This window comes from Argentina silus, assembly GCF_951799395.1.
Source record: "Argentina silus genome assembly, chromosome: 22".
Taxonomy (NCBI): domain Eukaryota; kingdom Metazoa; phylum Chordata; class Actinopteri; order Argentiniformes; family Argentinidae; genus Argentina; species Argentina silus.
Genome location: NC_139676.1, coordinates 7,675,686 through 7,694,696, shown reverse-complemented (window position 1 = coordinate 7,694,696; position 19,011 = coordinate 7,675,686). Strand labels below are relative to the sequence as shown.

The window sequence follows — 19,011 nt, the reverse complement described above, 5'->3', positions numbered from 1 at the left end:
GTAAAACTGATGCAACTGAATAGGATGATTATCACTTTGTAATAAAAAAACAAATGATACTAATGACCGATGACCCAATCCAATTGTCTTTTACTATGTCTGTCTCCTCGATCAAAAACAGAAGGCACACCACCGCCATTACAATACATTACATTACGTTTTATTTAAAAGCAACAAACAATACAAAATGACAAGATAGGGGTCACGTTACATACATACAGGCAATTCTACGATAGCTTTCTATCAGTCTCAGAGTACATGGATCTGGACATATACGTACATGGTACACCAGAGCTGGATTCTTATTGGACTGAGCTTGTGTGAATTCTTCCAGACATATGTGTTTTCCTATGACTCCCTGTCTAGAATGGCAAACCTAGGTTGGCAGTTTCGGACACGTGGGGTGTAGTGTACATCCCCATCTCATAGAATAGAATCCAGCACCTACCATTCGTGTAGGATTGAGTAAGCCGACCCGTGGACCCCAGATACAGAAATGTGATGGATGTTTCCTTCCTTACCGATCACATAAGCGAACCCAGGGCTGCGTTTCATTCCAGAAAGTGGCTCCCTTCCGGTCTAGGCCTTTTCACTGCCCCCTTCACGGATCGGATAGGGCTGGGTAGGTGGAAGCGGCGACAGTGTGAAACTAGGTGGCGCTTTTTAGCTTACAAGTGCATGATCGTCACATGCTGCTGCGTTCATGACAAGTCGGAAACTCCCGAGTTAAAAATGTACCTAAATTATTTGTGTGAGAGATTCTGATACTCTCTGAGTGGGAACCTCGAGTGTTCCTACAATGATGAGTTGCCCAAGTCAGAACTTTCCAAATGTCCTACTTCTGACATGTCATGAATGCAGCATTAGATCTATGAAGGGGGGTGAACGACGGCGGGGGGGGGGGACAGCCTTCTGGAATGCAATAAGAAGCAACATCGTGATTACTAGGTGGAGCTTTAGCTTACAAGTGCCCAGTCATCTCAGATCTACAGTATGAAGGGGAGTGAACAAGACTATAGAGGGGAAAGAACAACCGTAGCCTGGTTTCTCTCCACGTTTCTTCCTACCGACCGGGGGAGTTTTCCCTTGCCTCTGTGTCAACGGTTTTCTCCCCACTGGGGAGCTTTGCCGTTGCTTGCTTTTTGTGGGGTCTAGGGTTGGGTGTTGGTTTTGTTTACTTTTTTACTGTATTGGTTGTTTCTTGTTTCTATTTTTCTGAGGTCAAGCAGTTTGTGACAATTGTACTGTAAAAAGGGCTATACAAATACATTTGATTTCGATTTGATTTGAACAGCCTTCTGGAATGAAACACCGCCCCCAAGAAGTGATGAATTGTACAAGGTGATGAAACGCCCACTGCTATGTCATGTAGGCCTATGTGTGGTTATAACAAGGTTATAATGTGACATGTTTGTGCTGGCTGTATAGTAACACCCCTGAGTTAGTAGAGGTATCCATCCCACATCGATCCTGACCAATGACCTTCTCAGAATGCCTGATGTGTCATTTGTGATTGGCTCTCTGTCTGGCAGTGTTGTACCAGTCATCCAATGACATGGGCGTGGGGGTGGGGGGGGGGGGGACTCGGTATTCTAAAGTGGCTCCGATCTCTTGCACCCTACTACACATCCACCCTGGTTGCCCTTCTCTTGCTGACCTAATGCAAGATCGGACAGGTGTCGTCAATATTCCTAATACCCATCCTCATGCCATATTGCTCCGATAAAGGACAGCGACAAGGAAGCCACTTAAGAATACAATCAACCCTTTAGTGAGATGTCCATCAGATGAGCATCATCGTTGGTGTATAAATGTGTGTGTGTGTGTATGTGTGTGTGTGTGTGTCTGCGCAGGGGGGAGGGTGGGTGGGTCTCCTCCTGGCCTCCCCAGCTCCCCTCACACTTCCTCGGGGTCCTGAGGACCCTCGGCCCCCTGCGTGGCGTCCGTGTGGAGCCGGAGGATAGGCTTGTTGCACATGGGACACACGCTGCGGATCTCCAGCCATTTCAGCAGGCACCTGCACGGGCACCCAAAGTCAGATCTGTGAGCTCATGTTGCTCACTATGAGGATTATTAGGGTCTGGTTCACGAATACTATGCTTACTGCTGTACTCCTCACACTATCACTTATTTAACAAGGATGGACCAGTGAAAGCAATTATGTCGGTTGGCTGTCTTATTTTACCTGATACTTTAGGACAGATACAGTACAGGGGAAGCTGGTGGAGGTAGACATAGGAGGACGGGCTCATTATAATGGATGGAATGGATTAAAATGAGCCAGTCCTCTGATTTCTACCTCCACCAGCCTCCACTGATACAGTATGTGTATGCTAGTCAATGATAAAGTGACCTTCTGCTAACTTTGCATCATGAGTAGGGCCAGTGGTTCTCTCCTGACCCTGTGACCTGACCCCTGTGACCTGACCCATATTTACAATACAGAGTGGCTCCCTGGCAGTGGAGGATGGCGGAGGTAGAAATCGGAGGAAGGGCTCATTACAACGCATTTACGATAAGTAATAACTACCTCCACCAGCCTCAGAACCAGCCTCCACTAGCGTGCTAGCCCGTCGTGTAGAACTTACTTCTTGTGAAATGCGTGTGAGCATGGGCACACCCCGAGTTCATCTCTGGTCCTGAACTCCTCTAAACACACTGCACAGGTCTGCTGTAAGGGCAAGAAGAAGAGAGTGTCAGTGTGTGTGTGTGTGTGTGTGTGTGTGCGCGTGTGCGCGCGTGTGTGCGCGTGTGTGCGCGTGTGTGTAGGTGCATGCATATGTGACCGTGAAAGAGAGCCAGTGTTCGTGACATGTGAATGTGAGAGTCAGACATCACATCTGCAGGCAAAAATGACTGAACCAACACACCCTTAATTCAATAAATCAGCCAGGCATTCTATACCCACAGGCGGTCACATGTAGAACTAACACGATCCACACAGAAACTGTTCAAAGGTTTGACCTTTTCAAAACAGAATCAAAGGAACTTCAAATAGTCGGAGAGAATGAAACTTACTCCTAGAAGGCTCAGCTTCTTGCCCGCCCCTTTCAGCACCACCTACACAGAGGAGAAGAAAGAAGAGTTGGTTTAATATGCGGAAGATGTCCGTCTACCATGGTAGCTGCAACATCTGCAATTTCCTGAATAAGTCATATAGTCAAAGGCTAGTCAAACAATGTGTTGGTGTTAGGTTTCACACATAATGACCACAGTGTGAAAGGGTGTGTAGTACATGTACTACATGTGCTGGTGTAGTGATACCTCATTGTAACTGAACTGCTCCCTCGTTCCCTGCTGTTTCAACCTATAGAGAGAGAGAGACAGAGAGAGAGAGAGAGAGAGAGAGAGAGAGAGAGACAGAGGGAGAAAGAGAGAAAGGTCAATGTCAATTGCTGCATTCTTGGATGGCCTGAAATGTGAGAATTTTACAGATGCAAACATTTTTAAGAGATATATTATATTAGAAAGATTGTTATTATAATATGATAATACATAATGTAACACAATAATACACTTGCATAAAACTAAATAATAAGTGTTTATGTTGATACAAAAGGAAAATGTCTACATGTGTACAGTACAACCTAATTGTAATGCAGACTGGTGGCCATATTTGTTTTGGTCACCTGTGCCATTCATAGAGATGCATCTTTTCCATTCATCTCACCAGGGGAGGCTGGTGGAGGTAAAAATCGGAGGACGGCCTCATTGTAATCCATGGAACGGAATGAGAAATGGTAACACGTGTTTGATACCATTCTCTATTCCATTCTATGCAATACAATGAGCCCATCCTAGATGTCTACCTCCACCAGCCTCCCCTCCATGTATGTATGTATGTATGTATGTATGTATACCTCTAGTGTATATAACTCTATGATGCCATCTTACCTGAACAGGTAGCAGCAGAAGATGAGGCTGAGCATGAAGACGAAGAGGCCGATGCCCAGGACAATGACGTAGACGTTGAGCGGAAGGTGGTAAGTGGTTTCTGACGTCATCGTACAGTACTTTTCTGAGCGCTGTAGACCTAAACCACACAGGCATCCTGTGAAGGGAACGAAAGAAAAGAAAAGAGAAAAAAAACAGTGAGGGAAAAACACTTTAAAATGGGTCACAGATTCGCACACAGCTACACTCATAAGTTATATAACACCTTTTATAAAAACACATTATAAATGACTTTATTGTGTGTGTGTGTGTTTTTTTTGGTGCCCTCATCGAATCGCTTATCATCAAAGTTATCATCCAAATCTTCCACAGACAACGTCAGCCCCATATTAGAGTTTAGAGATGAAGATATGGAAGCTGCCCAAACAGGCTCCACATCAGAAAGCCTAAGCATAAAACGGTAGGTAAATATTTGGTGAAGAAGCGCTCGGCATTTGGCTGCAATCCCACTAGGGGGAGGCTGGTGGAGGTAGAAATCAGAGGACGTGCTCATTGTAATACGTGGAATGGAATCAGGAATGGTATTAAACACGCTGTGTTTGATACCATTCCTCATTCCGTTCCACGCATTACAATGAGCCTGTCCTCCGATTTCTACCCCCACCAGCCTCCCCTGGATTCCACCCAACGTGCTGCTGTTGCTGCTGCTGCTGCTGCTGCTGTTCTGCTCAGACTGGATCTGGGAGCTCTGGGTGTAATAGGCCGTGAACAAGACAAACATGGAGGACGGCGGCACCACTTCTGCCTCGCCACCATCTGTTCCACAGACAGACTACAGAGACACAGGGGTGGCTGGCTGGTGCCAGAGTGTGTGTGTGTGTGTGTGTGTGTGTGTGTGTGTGTGTGTGTGTGTGTGAGGGGGATGGGTGGTCGTCTGTGTGTTTGTGTGTCTGTCACAGGGGTGGCTGGTGCCGGAGTGTGTGTGTGTGTGTGTGTGTGTGTGTGTTTAGGGTAGGGTGTAGGAGTCAGGGTGGGGGGTGGTTTGGTGAGGCTCTATTCAACCACAGACACTCTGGGGACAAAAGCACCATTTGGCAAAACAATAGCAGAGGAAGCCCCACTTCCATATGCCCCATGTGCTCCTATTAATTTGCACCACGGATGCCCTCTGCAGTCTTTTATGTCCATGTGCCTCTCTTTTAGACTGATTGAATGGGTACAGCTTGCACCCTGTCGGGGGTATGGGGCTGGATCATTTGACATTGGCTTGGGGGGATGGGGTGGGGGGGTGGGGGTGGGGGATAGCCTGGGGACTCTAAGAACTCTTTAGGGGGGGTTTAAGAACTGCAACATAGACACAGTGTAGCCTAGACACGATAGCATAGAATGCGGTTGTGTTCAGACGTAGAATCAACCATTTACAGGGGTTGGAATGTTGTGGGAGTTGGACCATAACATGGTTGTTATGGCGCCTACGTATACAACTAAACATCACCCAGGGAACCCTGTTTATCTCCACCTCCACCTGCCCCAGCGCAGCAACTAAAACCCCCTACGCTTCAGCCCATTTCTGCCATCTCTCAAGCACATCAATAACCAAGATCCTGTTAGCGTCGGCGAATACAAGCGCTGAGAGGCAGAGAGTTAGGAAGTACAGTTTATGGTCTGTGTAGAGACCGTGTTGGCAGATGGTGCCGAAATCCACTTACCGTTACACCATTGGAATGGTTGCATGAAATCTGACTCCCAGGGCTGCTCCAGTAAATTCAGGCCCTGTCAGGAGAAGGCTGGACCTGGGTCTGGGCCAAGACAGCAGGCTGCTGCTGCCTGGAGCCCGAACCCCTGGAGTCCCGGAGCTCGTAGCCCAGAATGAGTCACTCAGCTGGGGCTAGAGAGAAGCGTCTGTAGGGGGGTGGCTCCACGAAAAACAAAAACATGGAAGATTCCAGTTGTCGAGTTTCCTGATTTTTCCCAACCTTAAGCAGAACAGTTTTTGACGGCTCAGCAGTCCGTGTGCAGCATTCCCAAATCTGGATTAGCCTCAGAGTTTAGAGGGGGAGATTTGGGATTGGGATTGGGACTGGGATTGCCAGAGACCTCATGTGCTCTCGTCTACCGTCGATGATGATAAGGATGACATCATAGCAAACACTGTCAAAAACAGACAAAGAAAGCTGTTTAGTCACAATGTCTCTTACCTCTCGAGAATGTCCTTTGTCAGAAATAGCATCGAAAGAGCCTCAGGATATGAGGAGGTGAAATCTAATCACAGCACTGAACAACAACAGAATAACCAGAAATACTTGCATTCAGAGGAAAATGGCCCCTTTGACTGACGTTGTCATCCGATGCAAAAAATCCCTCCAGTTCACTTCAATGACACACAACAGTTTCGAAAACGACAGGGTCCTCGCTCCTATTCCAATGAGGACAATTTGCTGGCATTTAGTCCCTGCTTTGTCCCCCCTCCGAAGCCTTTTTAACAGCAGAGGATTTTCACAAGCCCCATATCCCTCTTGCTTTCTCACTCCTCTTCTGTAGCCTCCTCCTCTTCCTCCTCCTCTTCAGTCTCTAGTCCTCTGAGCTTCCAGGGGGTATTCCTGCTTCAAGGATGTGCTTCCCCCAAAACCCAAACAAAGAACTGGACAGACAGAGAGCGACACTGAGCACGTCAAATAGTCCTCATGCTGGGATTGGCATTTTTGCTAGTGTGCGTGTGTGTGTGTGTGTGTGTGTGTGTGTGTGTGTGTGTGTGTGTGTGTGTGTGTGTGTGTGTGTGTGTGTGTGTCTGTCAGTGTGTATATGTGGGTGCGTGTGTGTGTGCGTGTGTGTGCGTGTGTGTGCGTGTGTGTATGTTGAAGGGGGGAGTTCCTACTCTCCCTCTAACCATCTGCTGCTTCGATTGAGAAAAAAATCCAGACAAAGGCAGTGTGTGTGTGGTGTGTGTGTGTATGTGTGTGTGTGTGTGTGTGTGTGTGTGTGTGTGTGTGTGTGCGTGTGTGTGTCTGTGTGTGTGTCTGTGTGTGTGTGTGTTGTGTATGTGTATGTGCGTGTGTTCAAGCTCTCCCACCTCCAGCTGGCTTTGTCATGGCAAGCTTCCCTTATTTCTCTCAATCCATAATGGTGTCCAGGGTCTGCCTATTGCTGTTCCTATCACTGCTTCTCCTCCTGTCTCCTTGCTCTGCTCTGCTCTGCTCTGCTCTGCTCTCTCTCTCTCTCTCTCGGTTTGTAAACAGATCTCTGCTCATGTGACCAGTCGTTTGCCTCGCAACTCTCGTTTCCCTCCTCCCCCTCCCTCTCCTCTCAGCCCTCCCTCTCTCTCTCCGTCCTCCAATCTCTCTCTCGCTCCCTCACTCCCCCGGAGAGACGACAGCAGGCATAGGCAGGAGGAAGGCAGAGGGGCCAGACGTTGGCAAATGGGGCGTCTGTGTGTGTGTGTGTGTGTGTGTGTGTGTGTGTGTGTGTGTGCTGTATGTGATTGCTTGTGTGTGTGTATGTGTGTAACTGTGTGTGTGATTGCTCGTGTGTGTGTGTGTGTGTGTGTGTGTGTGTGTATGTGATTGCTTGTGTGTGTGTGTGGGCGGGGGGGGAGGGAGGCCAGGTCAGTGACATGTGCACCACTGCTGTCCCGACAACCAAAACAAAGCCAGCAGGGTGAAGAGGAGGGCAGCTCTTTGAGTCAAACCAGCAGGAATATCACTGGACTGCATCCCTGCCTCCCCGCCAGAGCATAGGGAAGCTTTGTCAGTTAAAGCTCCTGGTTATTTTTTTGCTTCGTTTCTTTTCATCTATATATAAACATGTCGCTATTGTGTGGAGGAAGACTACACTAGTAGGCCACACATAGAGAGAGAGAGAGAGAGAGAGAGAGAGCGGAAGAAGGAGAGAGAGAAGGGGGGGGTTAGAGATAGAGATACAGTAGAGAGAGAGAGAGAGAGAGAAAGAAAGACAGAGACAGAGTGGGTGCTAGAATGAGAGACAAGTGAGGGAGATAGAGAGAGATACATAGAGAAAGAGAGAGAGAAAGATAGAGGGATGGCCTGGACAAAGACACCCAGCTTCCAGCAACACCCACCCCCACATCGGCGGTCCTGCCAGGCACACATACACACAGGACTAGGCAGGCCTTGGAGACAGAAGGCAGCTGCTGGCTTTGGGGGGAGATATGTGTGTTTCCCCCTGACCCCCTTCAGTGGGAGGAGAGGCTTCTGTGGGATCCTGGGGATTCATTGCATTCTCATCCCCCATCCTATCATTATGACATCATCATTACTTAGTGGCTACAGCTGCATTGTGGATGTGGAAATATGTTGTGTACTGAAGGGACGTAGGAGTGTTAGTGGGTTAAAAATTATGGGGTTAAAGACAAAGATGGCATTGATATGTGGAGAGGCTGCGAGTCTGCATAAACATCCTGCTTTGCTGTGTTCATGCAAGGCAGGGTTTTGGTTTCGACACGGGATATGAAAATGGTATGCCCTCTGGTGGTCTACCAAGACATAGCAGCATTGTGCAAATCAACAACAAACCAATCCCTGGAAAAAAAAAAGAAAAAAAAACATTCAAAAAAATCCATTGTCATGCATATCTTGTAAGATAACTACATTCCTTTAAAAGCTCTGTGGTGCATACACTGAAGTAAACACTGATTACAATAGGCCCTACTAGACTGATTGAAAAGCACTCTATCTGAGAGCTTTGAGGATGGGAGATACGAGACATGCAAATGCTGTCCTTGTTCCCTTTCCATCATGTAAAATGTGTCTGTGAGTGTGAGTGTGTTACTGCCCCCAGTTTGCATACAATGGAGGTAAATGAAACGCAAATGGGTGTGTAATGGAAAAGGTGCTCTCAAGATGGAGGCTTCTACACCTGTCATGGTTGAGTGGAAACTTGGAATTATGGTTTTTGCGACAATTCGCTTCACTATATAATAGTTTCACTTTTACAAAGAAACTGTAGAAACTACATGAAGCTGTATTAGCTGGGGTTGACTCAGTAGATACTTTTCCATTGTAAACCTTGCTTGACATCAACAGAAATGTGATGCAAAATCTTTTAAACGTTTAACTGCTTCAGCACTTTTCAGGGGCCAGTATCGGCCAGCGTTCGTATACAATGGGGAGTTTAAGTCTATTGTTGTTGTCACTGATTCTCCCCAGAATTCCATGAAGTACATTGTGAATTACCAAAGGTCGCCTATGGTATACTTGCAACCACATTGGTGATCTTTTGTTTGGTGTTAAAGAGACAAACAATGCAGAGGAAATAGTACAAATGTCAATACCGTAAACTGTATTGGACAACACCCAGAAGCACAGACTTGATTGGTTCGCTTTCGAATCACAAATATCTTTGTTTGGAACTGCTCTGAGCCAATAACATAATTAGCAAATATTAATACATTGTTCTTGACCCAGAATTGCAAATTATATGTGGCCTTTCTTTGTCTGTCCTTTGATGGTTGTGTAATCATTCTGCATCATCAAACAGGATGTCCCACTCCTACACAAACCTTTATCAATGTCACCTTTTCAATTCTCAAGAAATCATGAACCTTTGATCTGCCTCTGCATTGAGCAATTTTGCAGTTTGCCCCCATTCAAGAGCAAATGTTCAGTCAAGATTTTACAAGATGGCATTTGATAAGTCTTGTTTTATGAAAGATTAACATCTACAGTACACAAGCATTAATGTCAACAACACTGACAAACCCTACATCAAAATGACATGTTTTACACATTGATACATTATACAAAACTCAAGTAAAAGTCTTCCTTTGCATACTCTAAATACATCAATTCCCGAAGCCAAGGAAAAACACAAATGCCAAAAGGATGGGGAAGTTTGATGTGCCAAACCAGGAAAACAAGTCTTTGCCCCTATTGGCCGACTCCATCCAAAAATAAATTAACACAGTCTATTGTAAGCGAATGGCGCTTTCATTGTCCGTTGAAATGTTCAAACCTTGCTGTAGTACACCGCCCACTCCTTTTTAGCGATGCCATGAGCGTGGCCGTTAGCGAAGCCATTTGGTCCACCGTTGACCCCTCTGTTGACCCCTAAGTTTATCTCTCCATTGATCCCTGCATTGACCCCTGCGTTGACCCCTGCGTTGACCCCTGCGTTGACCCCTACGTTGACCTCTTCGTTGACCTCTCTGTCTGGGACTTCATTGGCCTCTCCATCTGGCTGTTCCTTCCTCAGGGCCAGAGGCGGCTTGCAAGTGTGCCAGTTCCAGAGGACCTTATTCATGTCGTCCTGAGCCCTTATACCTAGAAGCTTGTCCTCATCACTCCTCTTCTTGTCGTCATCCTCATCGTCGCTGTCGTCCTTGCAGGAGCGATGGCGATGGAAGCTTCGCATCTCGCCGCTGATGCTCTCGAAATACTGGTGGATGCAGACCTTGGCGAAGCTCTTGGCGTGCTCCTTGCAGGTCTCATCGAACATCTTGCGCTCGATGTCGATGTAGTGCGACCAGTACTTGGTCTTGAGGAAGGCGGCCTGGGTGAAGCATGGGCGGATTGCCCTCACCAGGAAAGCCACGAGGGTCATCAGCAGCAGGAAGACCCAACCAAACGCCTGGGGAAGACATGATACATTTACGAATGAAGGTCTCGCATCACCAGTCACCACCACACCAGACCAGACCAGGGGAGGCTGGTGGAGGCAGAAATCAGAGGACGGGCTCATTGGAATACAGGGAATGGAATAAGGAATGGTATCATCCCATTCCATGCATTACAATGAGCCTGTCCTCTGGTTTCTACCTCCCCCAGCCTCCACTGCACTCACATACCATAAATCGATATTACTAGTACAACAATTTTAAACGTAAATACAGAAGAATGGACCTACCTGCGATATACACTTAATGTATCGAGATGCCGCCTCCCTCGATATCACCTCATGCTGGTCAAATATATTCTTACATGGAATTTTCGCCAAAAGTTTCAGTCTCTCCACCTCGGACATCCCCTCGATCCGGCTGGAATTCCCAAACTGATAGATGTCCAAGTCGACACTAAACGCACACAGGAAACTTTTCCCATCCATAAGCGTCACAGATATCCACACCATGGGTGCTATCAGGGAGCGCTGCGTAATCGAAACGAACATGTAGCGCAAGATCGTCGGGTCTTTCGTCCGTTTCCCGGTCGGCCTCTTCCACTCCTCCGCCAATATTGACACGTTATTGTTCAATACGAATCCCAGTAGGAAGAACCATATAGGCGGAACAACCAGTAGTCCGATCCCATAGGCGTAGTTGTACTCTGGTATACACGGACAACTGAACTCGAAGGCCGAGTACAGCTGAGCGCTGGCCAGGGCCATGATACCACAGATGCCATTCATGAAAGACTCCTGATTGGACTGGAGGAACTGGAACATCATACGGAACTTATCCATCTTGAGTGATCTGGTGGTTCCTTTCCAAAGTGTTCAAGTCTGTAGAGGAAAAGGAAGAGGCAGTTATTTGACAGGCTATCAACTTTGATTTGATAGGAGGGCCCAAAATGTGGAAGGTACTGGGTCATATAATGTGTATTGTGTCTTGTACCCCTGTGATTACTGTATCCATCAGGGGAGGCTAGTGGAGGTAGAAATCAGAGGATGGGCTCATTGTAATGCATGGAATGGAATGAGGAATGGTATCAAACGTGTTTTTGATACCATTCCTTATTCCATTCCATGCATTACAATGAGCCCATCCTCTGATTTCTACCTCCCCTGGTGCCCATGTAAATTTACAACTCAGTTAAATTGATCATTTTGAGATGAGATCACAAGAGATGTTGTACACAAAGTCAATTTTTGACTCAACAATTGGATCAATTTTCCATTGCTTTGTAAATTGTCTGAGTGTCTGAAGTGCCAAAACAACAAACTATGCAAGACATTAAGTAAACAATTACCAGCAAATACATTTCTCAACACTGCAGTGTGAAATCAATTATTTTTTAGACTGAAGAAACAGAAAATAAGCTAATACAGTGAATAAATCAATTATTTGAGAACCTGAAGAAAAACAAAAACTCACAATTGACCCTCCTCTTCAGAGTATGCAGTCTGGATGAAATTGACAATAGGGTTAAAAATGGATGGAATAAAGTTCCTCAAGTATACTCTTGCATTGCTGAACCCCTGGACGATACCTGAGCGCTTCTGGAACAATCTGTGGTGATGTAGCTAGAGAAGCAGACCATAATCATCTGTCATCAGGCCCCACCCTAGAGAGGCACCTGGGCCCCAGTGTTCCACCTGTGATGTAACAGGATACCCATCTCCCTCTCCCATTGTCCCTAAAGCAAACATGTTACTGCCTCTTAACAACACTTCGACTATTTTAGATTATTAGTCTACCTACCATTTGACACTGATGGTTTTCAAAGTATCTGAGAAAGATGAGAAAAGTCTATTTGTAGACGTTAGACAACCTGGCTCTCCAACTGCCTGTAACCATAGTGATGTGTCAGGTACTATAAATGCAAAAATAGCTTTCAATATATTCAAATGTTCTTTGTTTGCCCGCAGATATTTGTTTATTATTTAGCAGAGGGCTAAATCACTGTGTACACAGTCTAGCAATCATGATAACTTCTGGATCACACAATGAGATTCATCTTGTAATAATTCAATTGACCAGTTAACGTTTATTGCTGTTAATATCTATACCTCAGGCCCCAAGATTTGCTGTGTAACTTTACAAAATCTATAAGGCAAAATTACCTAGTCATACTATTGCAGGCTTACATAAGATAAAGAGCATCCTCTGGTGCCTGTGTGTTTTCAGTCTGTCTGACCTACGGTATACTGCAGTAATGGTTTTACGTAGCATCGAACTGCACCCTGGGGAATGAGGAGAAGCAGGCCCAACCAGTTAATACCCTCCATGACGATAAAAGACAGCGGTTTAGCACCCTATTGAAGGAGACAATTCATTTTCCACGCATCATTAGTTGTTGTTTGAACAGCATTGTTAATGTGATGAAAAAGCTTGACAATTCCACCTGCAGCATCAATCAAATAATGTGTTGTCATTTTCGCTATAATGAATTCTCTATAATGTATTATCTCAACTACAGTTGTAAATTAGCTGGCTGGCTAAAACTGGCACAATTACAGAAAATGTGCCTGTAAAACTAAATGTAATGAAGTAAAATATTATGAGTGAAATTCATCTAGCTCCAGGCTAAGAATCGGTCAACAACAGCAACACACACAAAGTGAATGGTCTCACATTGTTGAGGACGTTTACCTCAGGATTGTGTATGACTTAATGAACTTCAACTGTCCCCAAACTGTAGGAGAGGAAGTCTGTGCCTAACCCTAACCCTAACCCGGTTTGCTGAGCATATTGAGGACGTTTACCTCAGGATTATGTATGACTTATTGACCTTCAACTGTCCCCAAACTGTAGGAGAGGAAGTCTGTGCTATCCGGTTTGCTGAGCATATTGCAGAGGAAAGTGTCACGCAGCAGGGCAGGGTACTCAGGAAATAAGTCAACCTACAACTGTGTCTAAAAAAGGAAGAGGTAAGCAATTGTTGCCGTGCAAAGTTTCCCTCTCTCTTTGCTTCATCCTCTCTCTGTGCGTTCACAAATGATGACTGCTGCAGTGTGAAACTCGTGCCAGGTTAGTGTTATCGTTACTACAACCTTTCTTCAATACTATTTGGTGAAATAAAGGTGTTATATGTGATATTATTGAATGAGCCAGGAGGTACAGTAGATGGTTTTGAACCAACAAGGAAGTCACTTTCTCTCTTCCTTACTCATATACTGTTCAATGAAATAGAACGTTAATGTCTGCAGCTTTAGTTTGCTCATATTACAGATATTGATCAATGCATTGATAGACAGTTTTGTAGTGCATTAGGCTAATACACTAATAAAGGCTAATACACTTTGTAAGTGTGTGTGTGTGTGTGTGTGTGTGTGTGTGTGTGTGTGTTTGTGTGCGTGTGTGTGTGTTTGTGTGCGTGTGCGTGTGTGTATGTGCTTATGGCTTAACATTAAAGTATCAGTAGAAAGCTGAGATAACCATGGGATTATCAATGGATTTTTGTCTTATTTGATGTCCACACAGAGAAAACGTTCAAGGATGCAAGATACAATTCTGCGTGTGTTTGTGGTAGCGGTGGGCCTACTGTACCCAAGAGAGAACCCCAGGGTTCAGGAGCAAGACGATGACATCATAAACAGCATGCAGGAGCGTGAGGAGTGGCTGCTGAGGGAGAGGGTGAAGTTGGACCAGGAAATGACCCTCATCAATCAGGAAGTGACACTAGCAGACCAAGAGGGGCCTCCTATAATCGACCCCAAGCTCCTCCTACATGTCCAACCGAATGAGTCTCCTCTGGAGCATGGGGCGCCTCAAATCGACCAAAATCCTTCAGAGGATGAGTTAAGAGAGATGGATGTCAAGCAAGGAAGAAAAGAGGAAGAGGAAGAGGAAGGGTCTAACATTGAACATAAGCTGTCACAAGTACACCAGGGTGCGTCTGACACAAACCAAACCCTGACCTCAGAAGATGAGGGAAAGCCTCATGTTGACCCAAAGCCTTCACAAGTAGACAAGAAGCAGCCTTATTTGGACGCAGCAGACGTGTCCCATATCCACAAGAACAAGGATATTCCCCCTGTCAATCAACAATGGGCTCAAGGGGTTCATAATGGCGACCAAAGGTCATCATTGGCTCATCAGGAGATCTCTGAGACAGACCAGGAAGTGACATCTCAGGAGGCCAAACAGGATCATTTCACTGACTGGGAGAGTCAGTACATCTGGCATTTATGGAACGCATACTCCTTCATCTCTGTCATCCACTTCCTCATTAAATACCTGAGAAGAAGGTATTCTCAGGAGCCAGATCGAGAAGATCTCACCCATGAAGAGAGCAACCTCTCTGCCGAGGTGTCCCTTCCAGACAGTGATACACTGAACCGCTTCTATGAGAAATGTGTCAAAGTGTCCCCCAGTGAGAGCTGGAGGACGAGTGAGTTTGTGGAAGGTTTCGCCAGTGACCTATTGGAAGCCACGAGGAGCATGATTGACAGGGAGGTTGGCATGGTAATGGAGGACTTTATGGTGGTGGAGGGCATGTACGGTTCCCTTGTATGTGACATCATAGTACTCTTTGGACCACAACACCCATACAGCTTTCAGCACCAGCTCTGGTGCAGCCAGGACGATGGGGACAAGGCAGTCGACATGGAGGGCTGTGGTAGAATAAAAATGGTGAAGAGTGTTGAGATAGAAAATGGCTGCCACTGTGGCACTGCGGACATAGGAGATGACATGCTATGCCTGCTACACTGCGAGAACGAGAAAGTAATAAAAGTCATTGAGGTTTCAGGAGGCCCGATTTGTTCTCAGAACAGCCCTTACCTTTCCAGAACCAAGGTCACAAACTGGTTCCAGGCGGTTTTAAGAAAAGCATGGGGACAGATTTCCCACAAATACGAGTTTGAGCTGTTGTTTCGCAAGATGGATGCTCCAGGAACTCTGATGGTCCGATTCAGATCAGGGAAGGTGATCATCTTTAATGTGACCCCGGTAGTGAAGCTCAAAGACACAGATGTTTATTTCACCAGCTCTCCTTTCACCTCATCTAAGAACAACTGCTCAGACACTCATTGGACCCTTTCTTTGGCCATGTTTGAGGACCACTTCTTGAAGCAGCTCTCTAAAAGCCTGCCTGAAAACTCATGCCATATTCAATGCCTTGAAATGATAGCTTTTCTTCACAAGAAGCAGACCAGTCTAACAGGGAGAAGTGCCCTTACAGATTATCATTTAAAAACAGTGTTCATGCATCTGCTTATGAACAAGGAGCCTTCAGAGTGGACCCCAGAACACTGGGCTGACAGGATGCGTGACACATATGGTTTCCTGGAAAAGAGCCTTCAGGACAGGAAGTTGCATCACGCCTTCATTGGAAACCCTCTGCTTGCAGATGACATTGGTCTCCCTGCTGTATTTTCTGAAGCAAAGCCAGTGAATCTCTTCCGCCCTCTTGTGGTACAAAACATCCTCTACATCAAGACTGTAAATCACTTGCAAGAGATGCTCAAAAACACTTCCGTGCTGATACAAGAGTATGTGCCAAAGCAATAGTCTGAATAAAAGTTAAGCTATGATGTTCATAATGTTAAACTATGGTGTTCAAGTAGACATGGTGTGGAACAAGAATTAAAGAGTTCATATTCCATTCACTGGAATCTCAAGTGTAATGGCTTGTATACAATTAATGATCAAAAACTGTTTTAAATGAGACCTTATGGCTTGCCAAAAGTCACTTATACCATTTTACATCTTAACCACAAGTGTCATGTTGTGTTTGTAGATAAAGCTCAAAGCCTTTCCATTTACTGCAACAGATGGACAAACACGTTGAATTAAGGACAGGACAGTCATTGAATTACATGACATTTTATTTCATTTAAATATTGTAATATTTAACAAATATTGTTAAATAATCTTCATTGAATCCTGGTATCTAAAAACCAAGGAGAGAAAACAAGGTAATTTGCATTAACAAGAAACTCCATAACCAATCACAAGGCATTCAGTCTACCTTTAGAAGTCTCCGTCCCAGAAGTCCAAAAACCCAGCATGTTGCTCAGAGGTTGAAATGTCAGGCACAAATGCTTTGACTTCAGGACTTGGCTCTAGCAGACGATTTTTCTGATAATCCATCGCCCAAGGATCACTGGTTATCATTTTCTTATAGCCTATGAATTGTTAAAGATTGTAGAAAAGGACATCAATTAAATGATAATGCTATACAAAAAGGCACACTGCAACGATGAACCCTTTCAACCAAATCATATGATCAGGCATTTTCCATCTGGCAAAGCTATAGATAATCTGACCCTGGCTCAGTCTACAACCACCCTCAGTATCAACTCACCAGAACCTAGCAGTGGAGGGCAGGAGGAGGAGCAGCAGCCACAGACAGAGTTCTCTCCATACAGCTCTGTCCACCTGAGACAAAAACAAAACAATGGTTAGACCAACACTTCAGAACCGGTCTATTAAAAACATTTTATTTAAACCCAGAAGGGCAATTATATAAGGCATTAAAACCGCTTAAAATGTAAGTGCCAACACACGACCATACATGTCTACAATACACAACATGCAAAGTAGTAGGGGGTGGGGTGAGTAGTGCAGGGGAGGCAGAAATCAGGACTGGCTCATTGTAATGCATGGAATGGAATCAAACACGTTTTGACACCATTCCTATTTCGTTCCATGCATTACCATGAGCCAGTCCTCCAATGTCAACCTCCATCAGCCTCCGCTGGAGTAGTGATATGCCATTCTGAATAGTGAATGCTGGTGAACCTACTTTTCCGTGTTGGCATTGTAGTTGCAGGACTTGGCACTTGCGGTTGGAGTAGTAGCTCCCATTGTGATTTCACAATGCATGTATAGGCGCTTAAAAACAGAGTACGTGATTAAGACGCTTGTTGATTGAACCCAAATTGCATGAGAAGACATCAGAAACCAAATACCTTCCGCAGGACATGATCAGACACCATCGCTGTGAACATGAAGGCACCAACGCTGAACTTCAAAGCAGTCTTGGAAGATTGAGGGATGAACTTTGACTGGTCTGTGATCATGCTATCCACCATACAACTAGCAATGGACGAAACACACTGTAGTCAACGAGGCTGAGCATTTGTAAAGAGACAGAAGCAGGAAATGGTGGTTCTCTGTGGCTCAGTTGGTAGACCATGGTGCTAACACTTAGGTTGGGGTTTTGATTCCCACTGGGACCATATACTGAAATATGTATGCACTCACTGCAATGTAAGTCGCTTTGGATAAAAGAGTCAGCTGAATAGCATGTATTTTGAGTTACCCATAGTTGTCAATGACGATGTATTTAGGCGTCGAGTTGGGGTCCTGGGAAGCGGTCATGTAACATCTGTTGATGTATACTCTTTCCTGGCCAGTCCTGCGGTGATTTTTGGCCTCAAAGTACATCGGATGTCCTACGGTAAAGCTTTCCTCTGAGGTGAACTCAGTCCATGTTTCTAAAAGAAAACGGCATAAGGTCATTGTTAACATTTTTCCCCTCAGTTGGGTACTACATCTATAAAATTACAATTATCCTGCTTTATAGGGGTTCAACTTATTGACCTATGAATATCTACGTACCACAGTGGAGGCAGAATCAGAGGACGGGCTCATTGTAATGCTTGGAACAGAACAAGGAAGGCACCACATTTGATACCATTCCTCATTCCGATTAACCCATCCTCAGATTTCAGCCTCCACCAGCCTCCTCTGACTTACCATCATAAGGGATAAGGGTGACTCCTGCCTTGGCTTTGAGGGACTTGAAGACCGTTCCCCCCCTAATACGAGGATGAACGCCAACCTTATGAGAGCGGAAAAACCTGCAAAGTGCATTCAGTCATTGACACATTGTCTATGGATGCGAGTCAATCACTAGCCTCCATTGCGCGTGTACATCTGAAAGGACTGGATGAGCAGCAACCAGGGGAGGCAATCAGAGGATGGGCTCATTGTACCTCCACCAGCCTCCCCCTCGTAGCAACACACCAAAAGCTCTATATGGCCTAGGTTTAAATATGACTATTGCTTACAGCCATCCTATTCTTAGGAGAGCTACATTGAAGTGTTGATTAGAGCTAGAAGGTACGGGTCATTTCCAGACCGGGCCACCTAATGTCAAATTATATGAAAAACTGGAATTCCTTACCGGTTATATTGACACACAACAGGAACAGAAAATGGCATCTGCCTCATAATTGGGCCTGAGGAATGGGGGTTGTAATTGAGTACGTTGGTATACAAAACAGAATCTGTGTTGCTCTGGAATAGAAGAAACACACAAACAGAATTGTCCAAAGGGGTGGACAATTCTACCATGCAAGGGCCAGTGTAGGTGCAAGCATTTGGAGTTACATACCTGATTTCTCTAAATGAGAGCATTAAGACTATTAGTTGATCAAATGTTTACCACTTAGCTGGTAAAGAAGCGCACCTGACTGGGCAACCTGCCGTCCCCTTAAATCAATCTTCTACACAAAAAGCAAAACAGCCATTACTAACCTCCATTTTGATGCCACAGC

At 45.4% G+C, this 19,011-nt stretch overlaps 3 protein-coding genes across 3 annotated transcripts; 1 reads left to right on the top strand and 2 right to left on the bottom strand.

Moving 5' to 3' along the window:
* Nucleotides 1-138: 138 nt before the first annotated feature.
* Nucleotides 139-7,103, bottom strand: LOC310821471 (RING finger protein 122). Its single transcript, XM_083693513.1, has 7 exons — nt 6,202-7,103; nt 5,604-6,045; nt 3,895-4,051; nt 3,265-3,307; nt 3,019-3,060; nt 2,589-2,671; nt 139-2,017 (listed from the first exon to the last, which is right to left on the bottom strand). Exons 2-7 carry the CDS (start codon nt 5,626-5,628, stop codon nt 1,897-1,899), a joined length of 471 nt encoding a protein of 156 aa, XP_083549639.1. The 5' UTR covers nt 5,629-6,045; nt 6,202-7,103; the 3' UTR covers nt 139-1,896.
* Nucleotides 7,104-9,855: 2,752 nt separating this feature from the next.
* calhm1b (calcium homeostasis modulator 1b) lies at nt 9,856-12,034 on the bottom strand (the record flags this gene model as incomplete). The annotated part of the gene is made up of 3 exons (XM_083693509.1): nt 11,936-12,034; nt 10,753-11,343; nt 9,856-10,476 (listed from the first exon to the last, which is right to left on the bottom strand). Exons 2-3 carry the CDS (start codon nt 11,302-11,304, stop codon nt 9,856-9,858), a joined length of 1,173 nt encoding a protein of 390 aa, XP_083549635.1. The 5' UTR covers nt 11,305-11,343; nt 11,936-12,034.
* A 1,400-nt stretch (nt 12,035-13,434) lies between these two features.
* LOC310821464 (inositol 1,4,5-trisphosphate receptor-interacting protein) lies at nt 13,435-16,237 on the top strand. The gene is made up of 2 exons (XM_083693506.1): nt 13,435-13,531; nt 13,985-16,237. The coding sequence occupies exon 2, from the start codon at nt 14,000-14,002 to the stop codon at nt 16,013-16,015; it is 2,016 nt and encodes a 671-aa protein (XP_083549632.1). The 5' UTR covers nt 13,435-13,531; nt 13,985-13,999; the 3' UTR covers nt 16,016-16,237.
* Nucleotides 16,238-19,011: the final 2,774 nt, after the last annotated feature.